The sequence below is a fragment of the Bos indicus x Bos taurus genome, chromosome 29 (assembly GCF_003369695.1).
Source record: "Bos indicus x Bos taurus breed Angus x Brahman F1 hybrid chromosome 29, Bos_hybrid_MaternalHap_v2.0, whole genome shotgun sequence".
Classification (NCBI taxonomy): Eukaryota; Metazoa; Chordata; class Mammalia; order Artiodactyla; family Bovidae; genus Bos; species Bos indicus x Bos taurus.
The window spans coordinates 22,213,052-22,226,792 of record NC_040104.1 but is presented as its reverse complement, the minus strand read 5'-3'; the positions used below and the strand labels follow the sequence as shown (position 1 = coordinate 22,226,792).

Here is a 13,741-nt window from a genome sequence, read left to right as displayed (position 1 = left end):
GATGGTGGTTTGGAACAAATTTGGGTCGGAGTCTCATGAGCCCCACCCAAAGACCCTTCCCCCCCGCAAACACACACAGAGACTCTGTTCTCTGCACCCCATCCCCTCCCACCCCTTCCCCACAGGGGCTGAAGGCCTCCAGAGTAGAGAGTGTTTACACGTGAGTGCCAAGTGGATTGGGAGCCCTGCTTGCCCTCACTCCTACCCATCCCTATGGCAGGGGACCCCAAAACTGGTTGTCTCCTCAGGTGGAGCCTTATACCAGCCGGTTACCATGGTAACCTCCCAGGGTCAGGTGGTCACCCAGGCAATCCCCCAGGGAGCCATCCAGATCCAGAACACACAGGTGAGTGTGTGTGTGCAGTGCAGGTGTGTGCATATGTGCATGGCGTGGGGGAGGGCTCCGTGCCCAGTCGCCGTCTGCTAGGCGCTTTCCACCACTAGCTCCCTCGCCTCTCATCATTCCCCGGAGAGGTATCATCACCCCCACCTGACGGGCAAGAAGGTGGGCATTGGAAAGGTTCTACCAGCTCCTGAGATCTTGGGGTCACATGGAGGGATCCTACACTTCCTCCTCCTGCTCTGCACTCTGAGCCAGTCTGTAGCTCAGTGGGGTAGAGGGCACACACAGAGGCCAGGCTGGGATGGGAAGATCTGAAGGCAGAGGCTGGAGGGCGGACATTGGCTCCGCCATCTTGGATAGGTCAGCTGAGCCCTCTGAGCCTCCGAGTTCCTCTCCATAGAAGAGGGACTCACATCAGCTGCCCATGGCCCCACCAGCCTACAGAGCTGATGTGAGGGCTGACCATGGTAACTGATAGGAAAACCCTCCAAAAAAGATCACGTACCCCAGAAATGCTAACGACCATTGGATGGTTTATGGCTAACCTCTCTCTCCTATACCTTCTGCATGAGCCTGTTTCCTCTGTCTCCTCTCTCATCCCCTACCTCTCCTCCCCTCTTCTTCCTTCTCCTCTTCCTCTATCCTTCTTCCCTTCTCCCATTCTCTGAGGGGTTGGTGCCAGATGACAGGAAAGGTGACCTCCCCCGGACCCTCAGAATGAGTTGGGATAGGGGATTGGCAGCGAGAGCCTGCCGTCTCTATGGCAACAGGTCCCTAGCTGCTGGCCCGCCAGGCTGCTGATGCTGATTTTTTCTCCACGTGCCCTGAAGGTTAACCTTGACCTCACCTCCCTCCTGGACAATGAGGATAAGAAGTCCAAGAACAAACGAGGAGTCTTGCCCAAGCATGCCACCAATATAATGCGTTCTTGGCTCTTCCAGCATCTCATGGTGAGTGTGTGTGTGATGGGGTGTGGAGTTGCAGTGTGGGGTATGAGTAAGCCCTGGGACACCGGCCCGTGATTCCCACATCTTCAGAGGGCGTGGCCTCAGAGAGAGGCTCTCTTGTAGGGATACCATCTTCCAGAGGCCAGGGTAGAGGGAGGCTTAAATGGGACCTAAAGCTGGAGATTCCTCCAGTGCTTGTGGCTACTGCCTCAAAAGAATATGACGTCCATGAGGTAACGGGGATGGACACGTTCTGAAGAGCGTAAAGTTGTGGGCAAGTGGGCAGTGTTGTTTCATGAACAGAGTGGGATTCTGTGGGAGCGGGGCTGTGGTTACTGCTCCTGCAGCAGCCACGCTCACCCCTGTCCTCTCCCATGGAAGAAAATGCTGATTCTCCACCAGAACCCTTCTGTTTCCTGAGTCCTTGGTGCTCGGGGAGGGAGCAGAGGGTGTGCATCCCTTTCCTTCTGATCAGAGCAGCCAGAAGAAGCGTGGACTGGCGAGCTGTGGTTAAGCCCACCCCTACCCCGAGGTGGGCAGCCAGCCCAGGCTGAAATCCTAGCATCAGATAGCCAGCTCAGCTCAGAGATGCAGTGAGCAGTTGTTTCCTTGGGTCTCTTTCATGAGATGATGATGCAGCCTGAGGTTTAATAGTAACATTTATGGGGGACTTCTCTGATGGCCCAGTGGTTAAGGCACCGCGCTTCCAAGGCAGGTGGCTTGGGTTCAATCTTTGATCGGGGAACTAATCCCACAGGCCGTGGGACAGCCAAAATTTTTTTTCACTAAAAAAAAAAAGAGTAACGTTTACAGGGGCTTCCCTGGTGGCCCAGTGGTTAGGACTCTGAACTTCCACTGCGGGGGGCGTGGGTTTATAAAAAACCTGCCGTGTGCACCTAGCAGGATGGTGGTTGTGTTTGTGTGCACGGTAAGTTGCAACAGATAGGCCTTAGGTTGAGTATCAGGAGTGACTTCAAAACTGTGACCTTCTTGCATCATTCAAGGGTTGGAGCAATAAAGCTGGTGACTCTGTCTGGGCTGAGTGTGTGTGTGTGTGTGTGTGTGTGTGTGTGTGTGTGTCTGGGATGGGGAGGCAGAATCTTCAAGCACAGGCAGGCTCCCAGTGGTCTGCAAGCTCTTGGCCTGGCATGGAAGTGATAGACACACAGACAGAAGATAAATACCAGGCTTAGGGTTGTAGGCATATTGGCTGGCAAAGTGTGGAGAAGAACCAGGAGTTAGGGAGGCTCTTTGTTCAGAGAGGAGAGAAAGTCAGTGGATCTTGGGAACTAATTAATTAATCATCAGCCCTTTATTTGAAATGGGAGAGCCTCCAAAAGCCATGGAGCCCAGGCCCAGGGTTTGGGGATCTTTGGCCACTTGATATGAAGAGCTGACTCATTTGAAAAGACCCTGGTGCTGGGAAAGATTGAGGGCAGGAGGAGAAGGGGACGACAGAGGATGAGATGGTTGGATGGCATCACCGATTCAATGGACATGGGTTTGAGTAAACTCCAGGAGTTGGTGATGGACAGGGAGGCCTGGCGTGCTGCAGTTCATGGGGTTGCAAAGGGTCGGACACAACTAAGTGACTGAACTGAACTAAACTGATGATCTCTGTCCCGGAAGCAGGGGGTCTGCCCACCCAGCAGACAGCCACCATCGCTCTGGGGTGCTGGATGCGGCTGGAGCTCTGCATCCACCACCAGATCCACACCCTGCCCAGACTCTGGGGACATAGGGCCGCCCCAGTACTTTGCTGAGGAAGCCCATTTTGAAAGCAGCCCCTTGGGCACAGACGATAACCAAATTTAGAGAGAAGGATCTGGAAGGCTGAAGGTTAAGGTGAGGAGAGGAGGATGGAGAGACGCCCAGAGCCTAGTGAAGAAGCCAGGGAGCCAGGGCCAGCCTCTTCCTCTAACTCAGGATCAGGTGGAGGTGCCCAGGTCCCCTGCCTGGTCTCTCTTCCACGCGGGCAGAGAGCAGAGGGCTGTGGTGGCCCTAAGACCCTGGTGTCTGTGCTGAGCTCCAGCCCTGCCCCCAACCCCAGAAGAGGGCTTCAGTAGGGGAGGTTTTGTGTCTGTGCTGACCTGTGACACCCAGGTTTGCGGCACCCAGGCAACCTCCCCAGCCATAGCAGGCGCCCCCTGTGTCATGCTGTGAGAATGTGTAACTGTAGGGCAGTGGGAATGCTGGGAACGTGTGGGCTTTTGAGACAACCAAGTATGGCTCCGTATCTAGGCTTTCCCTCAATTCTCTGAGGTCTGGCCACACTCATCTCTTGTGGAGATCATGACAAAGGAATGAAATGAGTGCGGAGGCCCTGACATCCTGGGTCTTAAAAAGTGTTAGCTGACTTCTCTCCCCTGTCCCAACCCCCCAGTGTATTTTTGAAGACTGAACACATCTACAACCTCGCTTTTCAGGGGAGAAAACGCAAGTGTAGTAGGGAGAGGAGGCTGCAAGACAAGTCCCCGCCCCACTGCCCAGGAGCCCAGCATCCAGGCCAGCACCCCCACTGCCTCCCATCACCTCAGCTGCCTCCGACCCCCAGATGGCAGCTCTCCCACCCCCCGAGTTAAGCCTTCAGCCTGAGGCAGAAGGTCATCCCTCCCTCCTGGCTGTGCCTGCCCTCTGACCTTGGGCTTCAGGTCAGTGTCCCGCCTCTCACCCCTTCCTGCCCAGCCCCTTCCATAGCTCAGGGTCCTTGCCTTCCACTCCACTGCCACCTCCAGCCAGACAGGTGAGAGACAGCAGAGCAGCTGAGCAAAGCAGAGGGGAAGGAAGGACCCAGGTTAGAGCTGCAGAAGGACCTGGAACGATGGGGGGACCTGCTGAGCTGCGGGAGTGAGGTTGTCACCCACTCCGGGCCCTCTGCAGCTCAGAGTGCACTCAGAGTGGATACTGTTGATAAAGCACTTGACATTGGCAAGTCCTCCCCACAGAGGCCATGGAGAGAGGACAAGGGAGTGACCCTTCGGCCTTTAAAGTCAGAACTCAGGACTTCTGGATGAGGGGGAGGAAGAGGGTAGGGAGAAGTCTGGGCTCTAGTAACTCAGCATGACAAGCTGTCCTCTTCAGGCCCAAGGCTGGCTCTGCAGATACAGGTAGACACACAGCCCCCGCTAAACACCAGCTCAGGACAGGCTCTGTGAAAGCGCTTGGTCACAGGGCACAGTGAAAAGAAGACAGGCTCTGAAGCCAGCCAGACAGAGGTGTGAATTGAGGGCCTTCCACTAGCTGTGCACGCATTCTATTTCCTTGAAAAAGGAGATAGTAACTCATTTCCCACAGTTGAGAAGATTAAGTGAAAAAACATATATAAAGAGCCATGCCTGACACAGTCACACTTAAGAAATGTGAGTTCTCTTTAAACTTTCTAGAAGGGTGGACCATGAGCAGGGTTTTTAGGCTAAGACTCAACATTTGTGAAAGTTATTTAGAGGTAGCTGACTGATCCATTCTCATCCGTGATAGCTACTGATTCTCTCTTGATCCTAAGAATGCGTTGACTAACTCTGTTACTTGTCAGTTCGGTGTGTATATGTGTATGTCCAGTCTACATGTTTTATGTCTGACTCAGTTGTAAATTCCTCAATAGGGATCATATATGAAACCTCTTCTATGGGCCCCAAAGCACTGATTGATCCCCAAGTGTGTGTCTTACAGGATATTATAGATGTTGCTCCCAAGAAAGGGTAGCGCGATGAAATAGGTTTAGGAAAATCTGGGTTATCCGAAGTTTAGCTTCTTTCTTTACCCTTAGTGTCCTAGAGGGCTTCATGAGTTTGCAAGAGGGTGCATGGCTTGAAGCTTTCCCCAGACATTTGGCCACTCTGAGTCATGCTCTTGTTTTCATTGTTGCTTTGAGGAACAACTCTATATAGTTGTTGGCGAGTACTGCTCTGTGGCAATGTTGTGTTAGACACACAGTAGCTGCTCAGTTCGGAGAAGGCGATGGCACCCCACTCCAGTACTCTTGCCTGGAAAATCCCATGGATGGAGGAGCCTGGAGGGCTGCAGTCCATGGGGTTGCTGAGGGTCGGACACGACTGAGCAACTTCACTTTCACTTTTCACTTTCCTGCATTGGAAAAGGAAATGGCAACCCACTCCAGTGTTCTTGCCTGGAGAATCCCAGGGACAGGGGAGCCTGGTGGGCTGCAGTCCATGGGGTCGCACAGAGTCAGACACGACTAAAGCGACTTAGCAGTAGCAGCAGCTGCTCAGTTTTAGGAAGGAAGCACAGAAAAGGTATGAATAAGGGCAGATCTCAGTATCAGTAGATGGTCTCATATCCAGTGCAAGGCAACTAATTTGTTGGTTGGTTATTTGGAAAAGTTTGTTGAAGAAAGGAACAACCATTAAAAAGATAACATTTTAATTTTTATTTTATTTTATTGAAGTGTAGTTGATTTACAACGTTGTTAATTTCTGCTGTACAACAGAGTGATTCAGTTATACGTATATATGTTCTTTTTCGTACTCTTTTCCACCGTGGTTTACAGGATATTGAATATAGTTCCCTGTGCCATACAGTGGGGCCTTGCTGTTTATCCATTCTAAGTATAACAGTTTGCCTTTGCTGATTCCAAACTCCTAACCCACCCCTCCCGCACCCCCACGTCCCCTTGGCAACCACAGATCTGTCCTCTCTGCCTGTGAGTCTCTTTCTGTTTTGTAGATAAGTTCATTTGTGTCCTATTTTAGATTCCATGCATAAATGATATCCCGTGGTATTTGCCTCTCTCTGACTTACTTTATCAGTATGGTAATCTCTAGGTCCATGCTGCTACAAATGGCATTATTTCATCTTTATGGCTAAGCCGTATTCCACCGTGGGCTTCCCACGTGACTCAGTGGTGAAGAATTCACCTGTCAATGTAGGAAGACGCAGGAGATGTGGGTTCAATCCCTGGGTTGGGAAGATCCCCCGGAGTAGGAAATGGCAACCTGCCCTAGGATTCCTGCCTGGGAAATCCCGTGGACACAGGAGCCTGGCGAGGTACAGTCCATGGGGTCGCCAAGAGTCAGACATGACTGGGCGCACATGCAAGCAAGGCGAAGAAAGATACATTTTATTTGGATTTAAAAGATGTATATTTGTTTGCTAATGTTTTGATACAGGAACAAGGTCATTTTCTCATTGAAGTTTGTCATTTTTACTTGCACATATTTCTCCTATATATAGCATCTATAAATTTCATTTTTATTTAAAATGGAATAAGCACCTTGGCTTTGGGGAAGTAATCTGGCTGTAGGATCTTTTCAGATTTTTTCTGTATATCCCAGTCTCTTTCACTTGTCTTACCTGATCTCACTTTTAAGCGAATTTGACTCTGGAGTCTTCCAAAGCACTCCACTTAGTTTTCTTAGCAACAACTCTTGCTTTTTTGCACTCATATTTCATGGTTTACAGAATAGTTAATTAAGTTCCATAATTACAGTAACACACAGAAGTAGCATAAACTAGTCAATGCAGAACTGCTGTCTTCCTGATAAGCAGATAAATTGACTAATGAACATTCTACAAAGTAAGCTATTCCTCCTAAGCTTTCAGGATGTAGACAGCAGTTCTAATGGCTGACAGCAGGAGGGGAGAGCGCGGTATAATATGCAGACTTGTTTAACAGATACCAACTCTCAGAACTTCTTCTGTGGGTGCTGGTTCTCTGTTGTCTTCTTTCCTTCAGGCAGAAGTTAGTATTCTTTCATCCTTTCATCCTGTGTCAGAGACTTCTTGTCTTTTCCACTGTCCCATGGCACTTGCAGCTCCGGAAATGTGTTCAGATGACAGCATGCTCCTGAGATAGAGGCTCAACCCCCGAGCCTTTTTGCTCTTAGGCTACTGTGAGATTGGGATGGTTTCATCCATTAGTTCCTTGCTCCAGTGAGATTTTCTTGCTATTGCATTCTGGCTGAAAGCAGCTAAATTCCTGCTGGAAGCGATCATTTCATTGCAAATCCAGATTGGGTGGGAAACCCTGGTAGAGGGTCCCCTCTGTGGAGGGGAGGGTTGCTGCTCTTCCCAGCCTCCCCTGTCCCCACTTCTGCCCTCATCCCCTCCGGTCCAGATCACAGCTTCCCCCCACCATCCGGTCCCCTCTGTGGATGGTGAGGGGTGCTGCTCTTCCCAGCCTCCCCAGTCCCCACTTCTGCCCTCATCCCCTCCGGTCCAGATCACAGCTTCCCCCCACCATCCTGCCTGCATGATTCTGCTCATTTCCATCAAAAATGTGACTGCTCCCTGCTGCTGCCACCCAGGCACAGGAGCCACTTTACAGAATGTTTTCACTATGGGGGGATCCTGGAGAGGAAACCAAGCCCTAGTGGCCCCACCACCACCAATGGAGCCCCCTACTCCAGTAGCCTCTGCGGCTTGCCGGGTGCGGGCTAAGCTTCTTTCTGCATCGTCTCATTTCACCTGCCCAGTCAGCCTAGGAGGGAGTACTGCTACCATCCTTGTTTTACCAATTAGAAAACTAGGCTCCGAAAGGGTAACCAGACTTGAAACCAGGTCCGTGTGGCTCTAATTTCTTCCCACTAGGATGTACTGCCTCTCCACTGGCTCAAGAAACAGCAGCATCTCTTGGCTCCCACACAAAGTCTAGGTAAAGTACAAGGGGACCCCAACCCTGAGTCGAGGCACAGAGCCCCATCCTGGGACAGGTGTGGGGTTTGATAGCCCGGCCCTCGTTTTCAGATACAGTGAGGCTGCCTGACTATCTCATCCGTTCCTCTTCCTCCGGCCTCCATCGCATCCACCAGCCAGGCCTACGTCTCACCAGGGTTGCACTCTGCTTGCTGCCACCTCGCCCCCACCCCACGGAGCTGACGACCTTGCTCCAGGGCCGTCAGATACACTTGGCTGCTGTCACACAGACTGAGTGCACAAAACCAAGGGCCTTCTCCGCTTGATTCTTTGGGTATTGAAGTGTAATTCACATACCATAAAATCCACTCTTTTTAGCTATACAGTTCAGAGGCCTTAGGTGTATTTACAAAATTGTGTAATCATCACCACTATCTAATTCCAGAACATTTCATCACCCTGGAAAGAAACCCTGTACCCTTTAGCCATCACTTGCCCACCCCTAGAAGCCAGTGGTCTACTTTCTGTCTTGAGGGGTTTGCTGATTTTGGAAATTTCACGTGAGTGGAATTGTATGATATGGAATCTTTTGTGACTGGCTTCTTTCACTTAGCATGATGTTTTCAGGGTTTACCCTCTTGTAATACATGGCAGTGCTTCATTTCTGTGTATGAATATTCCATTGTGTTAGAGAGACCACAATTTGTTTATCCATTCATCACTTTATGAACATTTGGGTTTCACCTTCTTGGCTTTGACTGATACTGCTACACATGTATACCTCATGATTCTTGTCTCTGAGACTCTTTGTCCGGTTCCCAGCTGTTCTCACCCACAGGGCTGGAGCCTCACATGCTGGGCTCATCCCTGCTGGAAGTCACCCAGGTACAGCATGTGCCCTGCATGCAGGCTCCCGGCCAAGGAGGGCTTGTGAAGGAGAGAGTCAGCTGGTTGCCTCTGCACATCAGTGTTGCCTTCAATCACTCAGCAAACATCCTTGCCTGCTTCCCTGTGCCTAGCGTAGCATTAAGTCTAAAGGAAGAGGGCATCTACCCCTATCAGACACCCATCTACGCAGCAGATAGAGATAGTTTATGCAAAAGGCATGGTACTTGGAGACAAGATCTGGATATAAGTCTTACTGACCCCTCAGTGGTAAAGAATTTTACCAGGTGGCTTAGTGGTCGGCCTGTCAAGCAGGAGACCTGGGTTCAATCCCTGGGTCAGGGAAGATCCTCTGAGGAAGGAAGTGGCAACCCACTCCAGTATTCTTGCCTGGGAAACCCCATGGACAGAGGAGCCTGGCCGGCTCCGGTTCACAGGGTCACAGAGAGTCGGACATGACTGAGCGTGCACGCACGTGCACACGCCCTCTGTGCCTAGCCAGCAGAACTGCAGTGAATTGCTGGGCCTCATCAAGCCTCAGTTTCCTCTGCTGTGAAATGGGAGCCACAATATCCAGCTCATAGTGCTATTGCGAGGATAGAATAAGATGATGGATGCGGAGGTCCTTTGTCCTGAAACAGACACAGCTGCTGCTACAAATACCTGCTACAAATACCTCTGAAAGTCCCCGTGATCTGCTCTGCCTTGGAAACCTCAGAGAGAAAACTTGATACTTCTAGGGAAACTGGAGTAAAAAAACATGGAAAAGCAAGAAAATAGCTTAGGGAGACTGCACCATTCTTGCTCCAGCATATATTATCTATTACTTTTTCCTTTAATTTCATCACCTTATCTGAAATCTCACTCATTTAAAATTATCCTATCCCTGTCAGAATGCCCACGGTGAGGTCATCACTCCTTCATAGCTTAGGTATGAATTAGTCCAAAAGCTTGGTTTTCTACACCCACTCCACTAGGATCAGTTTCAGGCAAAGAGTGCCAGTGTTTATTCGTGGTGGAAGATGAAGATCAGAGCATCTGTAAGCACAGCATTTTGAGGAGGTAGGCCAGAATGGGGTGCCAGAGGAAAGGCTCCTAACAATTGTCTTCAACCTCTCCTGACCCTTTTGAGAATCTGATGAAAGCTTTATCTTCATCATCATGAACATCACTGCAGGGGATTTGACCGTAAAGTCCTAAAGGCTGGAAGCCTCCGATTCAGGAAGCAGACGGGAGGATAGCATAAGGATCCAGGGATTTGTCACAGGAGGGACTGGGAAGAGTCAATGGAGCACAAAAAGGGAAAGGCTGAGGAAGTTTATGCTCACCAGTCTCAGCATTTACCTGGGTCTAGTTCTGTTCCCTGAAAGCAGAGGAAGATCTCTCATTTTTTCTTCCTGAATCCTGGGGGCTTCTCTCCACCAGAACACAGATCTTCAACCAAATCGGTCTTTAAGGCTAGCCCAGAAAACTACCTATTTAAAAAAACTTGTTTCTATGGAGAAAGGTGATCTAAGTTCCAAATAATACCTCTGTCCACTAACACCTGAGCTTCAGGTGAGAGAGATGATTTCAGCACTCCTAGGACTGGTCATTTAATTGAGGGGATAAATCATACACATCCTACGAATGGTCACCCCATGATGTAACCCAGTGCTCTCACACAAACACACTTGCAGGGCGTTGGCAACTCAATAGAGGGGAGGGGGTTTGCCCATCTTCCTGGTCAGACATGTCCAGCATAGTGTATCCAGGACTGGGCATCAGATTCCAAAAGGTCCTTTGACAAGTCATGTCCAAGGAAGGGCAGCCAGGATGGGGACATATCTGTTCAGATGGCTCCTACAGGAAGCAAGTCACACAACAAGGGCTGAGGGCTGAGGGCTGGAGATTGTTGGTCTGTGGGACCTTTGGGACAGCCTGTGCAGACAGACCTGAGGTTGAGCTCTGCCCCATTTTTTACTTACTGTATGACCTTGAATGAGTCAATTAACTTCTCTGATGTCAGTTTCCTTTTCATAAAGTGAAGGCGATAATACATATGCATGGTGAAGATCAATAATATGTTAAAAAGCGCAGTGGCTGACACAGGTGAAGTGGACATGGTTAAAGATACAGGAGAAAAAAAAAAAGATGCAGGGGGTTGGACGTCCCTGGCGGTCCAGAGGTTAAGTATCTGCCTGCCAATGCAGGAAATATGGGCTCAGTCCTTGGTCCGGGGAGATTCCACAGGCTACAGGGCGACTGAGCCCAAGAGCCACAACTGCTGAGCCTGTGTGCTGCAGTTAATGAATCCCACGCACCTAGAGCTTCTGCTCGGCAACTAGAGATGCCGCCGCAGTGAGAAGCCCTTGCACGGCAACTAGAGAGCAGCCCCGCTCGTGGCAACTAGAGAAAGCCTGCAGCAACGACGACCCGAGGCAGCAGAAAAAAAAAAAAATACAGGGAGTGTGGGTCCTGACTCTGCCTCATACCCCTTGTGTAAACTGGAGCCAGTTTCTCACCCTCTGAGCTGAGTTTTCTTGTGCGTAAAATGGGAATAATGATGCCTACTTCATAGATGCGTTGAGAATTCAATCAGAATACATGTCAAGTACTCTCACAGGGTGCTCTATGCTCTGTAAGTGCTCAGAGTTCTCCAAAAAGCTGTCTACTTCCAGGAAGTGGCGGTGAGCCCTGTTAGGAGGCGAGGGCAGGTGCTTCGGACCCTGTGTGGCTCTGGAAGACAGTCTCTTCTCTCTGGTTGGACAATAGGGAGGCAGATGAGTTCAACAGAGAATTCCTTGGTTGGGGAACTAAGATCTCACTTGCCACAGCGCTGCCAAACACTAAAAAATAAAATAAAGATTCCACCTGAAAATGGCCAGGGGAGATTTACACCTCCACAGCATCCCCCAAGGAGCCTGAAGGCAGGTTAGCAGAAAATGCCCCATCATATACACCCAGGGGCTGGTGAATAAACCTATTTGAAAAGAAAGCACGTTTGTACATGCACACAGGGGCTGCTGGGGGTCTTGCCCTCAGAAAAACAAGCTGTGGCTTTCCCAGAGAGAGAGCCACTTGCGCTGAGCAGCAGGTTTATTTTATGTTACTGATTTACTTAACAAACACTCATGGAGCGCGCTAGGCTTCCCAGGAGGCTCAGTGGTAAAGAATCCACTTGTCAAACAGGAGACGTGGGTTCGATCCTTGAGTCGGGAAGATCCCCTGGAGGGAAAAATGGCAACCCGCTCCAGTATCTTTGCCTGGGAAATCGCATAGACAGAGGATCTTGGCGGGCTACAGTTCAAGGGGTCAGAAAGCGTCAGACGTGACTTAGAGACTAAACAGCAGCATCATGGAGTGTTCCAGGCACCCTTCTAAGCACCTTTCAAATATTAACACACTGATTGTTATGAAACAACCTTTGGAAGGTGTATTTGCTCTCCCCGCTTTACAGAAGGAGAAGCTGACACGAGAGCCCAGGGTCTCGAGCTGGTGAGAGACCAGGGTTCAAAGCCGGGCAGTCTGATTCTAGAGCCCCGTTCTTCTTCTTTGGGGTGCACCAGATCTTAGCTGCGGCATGCAGGATCTTTAGTGTGGCACACAGACTCTTGGGGCTTGCGGGATCTAGTTCCCTGACCCGGGATCCAACCCGGGCCCCCTGCACTGTACCTCCAGGGAAGTCCCTAGAGGCCTTCTTATTTGTCCTTGCCTACTGCTACCATGCTGCCTCCAAGAGCCTTCTAGAGAAGTAGTCGACTCCTAAGGACCCCCTTCTCCTTCTCATCCCCCCACAAATATGTTTGAAACCATTGGTTGTGAGAACAGCACTGTTAATAAGCAGGTGGCCTGGGGAGCCTGAATCACTGATGCCCCCCACCACCTTCCTACTCATTTTCACACCCACAGACACGCACAAAGGGAATGATGACAAGTACCACTTACCCCCCAGGATCCTATGGTCATTCAACGAAGACGTATTGAACACTTGGCACAAACCTGGCATTTTCCTCTGCGCCAGTGAGGTGGGGGCGAAAAGAACAGTGTGGACCCTTTTCTCAAAACTTGCAGCCTGTCTGGTTGGGGTGAAAAACAGACCATCCTTGTAGTGTGTGGAATTCTGGATAGGGTGGGGCTCAGACCTCATGGCAGTGGAGGGCATGTTCCAAATGGATTTAAGGGGTTGGGGGCAGGTTAAGGACCAAAATTTTACTACTCTGTGGAGGACTGATTGAAATAGAAACCGGGGGAAGGGTGAAGAGCAGGAAGGGCTTCCCAGGTGGCTCAATGGTTAAGAATCCGCCTGCCAATGCAGGAGGTGAGCATTCAATCCCTGGATCAGGGAGATCCCCTGAAGAAAGAAATGGCAACTCACTCCAGTATTCTTGCCTGGAGAATTCCATGGACAGAGGAGCCTGGCAGGCTATAGTCCATAGGGCCGCAAAGAGTTGGACACAACTTAGTGACTGGAGGAACAAATGAAGAGCAGGAAGGTGGTAGATTATTACAATGAAGAACTATATAGCAATGAACATGAAGGTGATTGTTACATAGAACAACCATGGATGGATCTCCCAACTATACTATGGAGTGAAATACTGCATGCTCTATGATTGCATTTATATAGGGTCCAAAAATCAAGCAAAACTAAACCATATTGATTAAGAATGTAACATAGATTGTACAAGTATAAAGAAAAGCAAAAAAAAAAAAAAGGAATTACAAGGAGCATCGGATTACCTTAGGGGAGGATATCTTTGGAAGTTGTGATTGGCAGGGGACAGAAAAGGGGCTTCTGGGCCAACAGTAGAAATCTATTTTGTTGACCTAGGTGGTGGTCACATGGGTGTTGGTGACACCAAGCTATGGATTTTAGTTCTCTGTGATTTCCTGCATGTTCAGTCGCTCAGTCATGTCTGACTCTTTGCAATCCCATGAACTGTAACCCACCAGGCACCTCTGTCCATGAAATTTTTCAGACAAGAATACTGGA

General features: G+C 49.9%; 1 protein-coding gene across 4 annotated transcripts in view; it reads left to right on the top strand.

The window, feature by feature from the left end:
* The window catches only part of PKNOX2 (PBX/knotted 1 homeobox 2), a 298,614-nt gene that overhangs the window by 275,363 nt on the left and 9,510 nt on the right, over positions 1 to 13,741 (top strand). For all 4 annotated transcript variants that reach the window (XM_027532932.1, XM_027532934.1, XM_027532931.1 and 1 more), the window contains 2 exons: positions 249 to 346; positions 1,174 to 1,293. In XM_027532932.1, the coding sequence (XP_027388733.1) occupies positions 249 to 346; positions 1,174 to 1,293 (218 nt within the window). The remainder of the gene's footprint in view (positions 1 to 248; positions 347 to 1,173; positions 1,294 to 13,741) is intronic.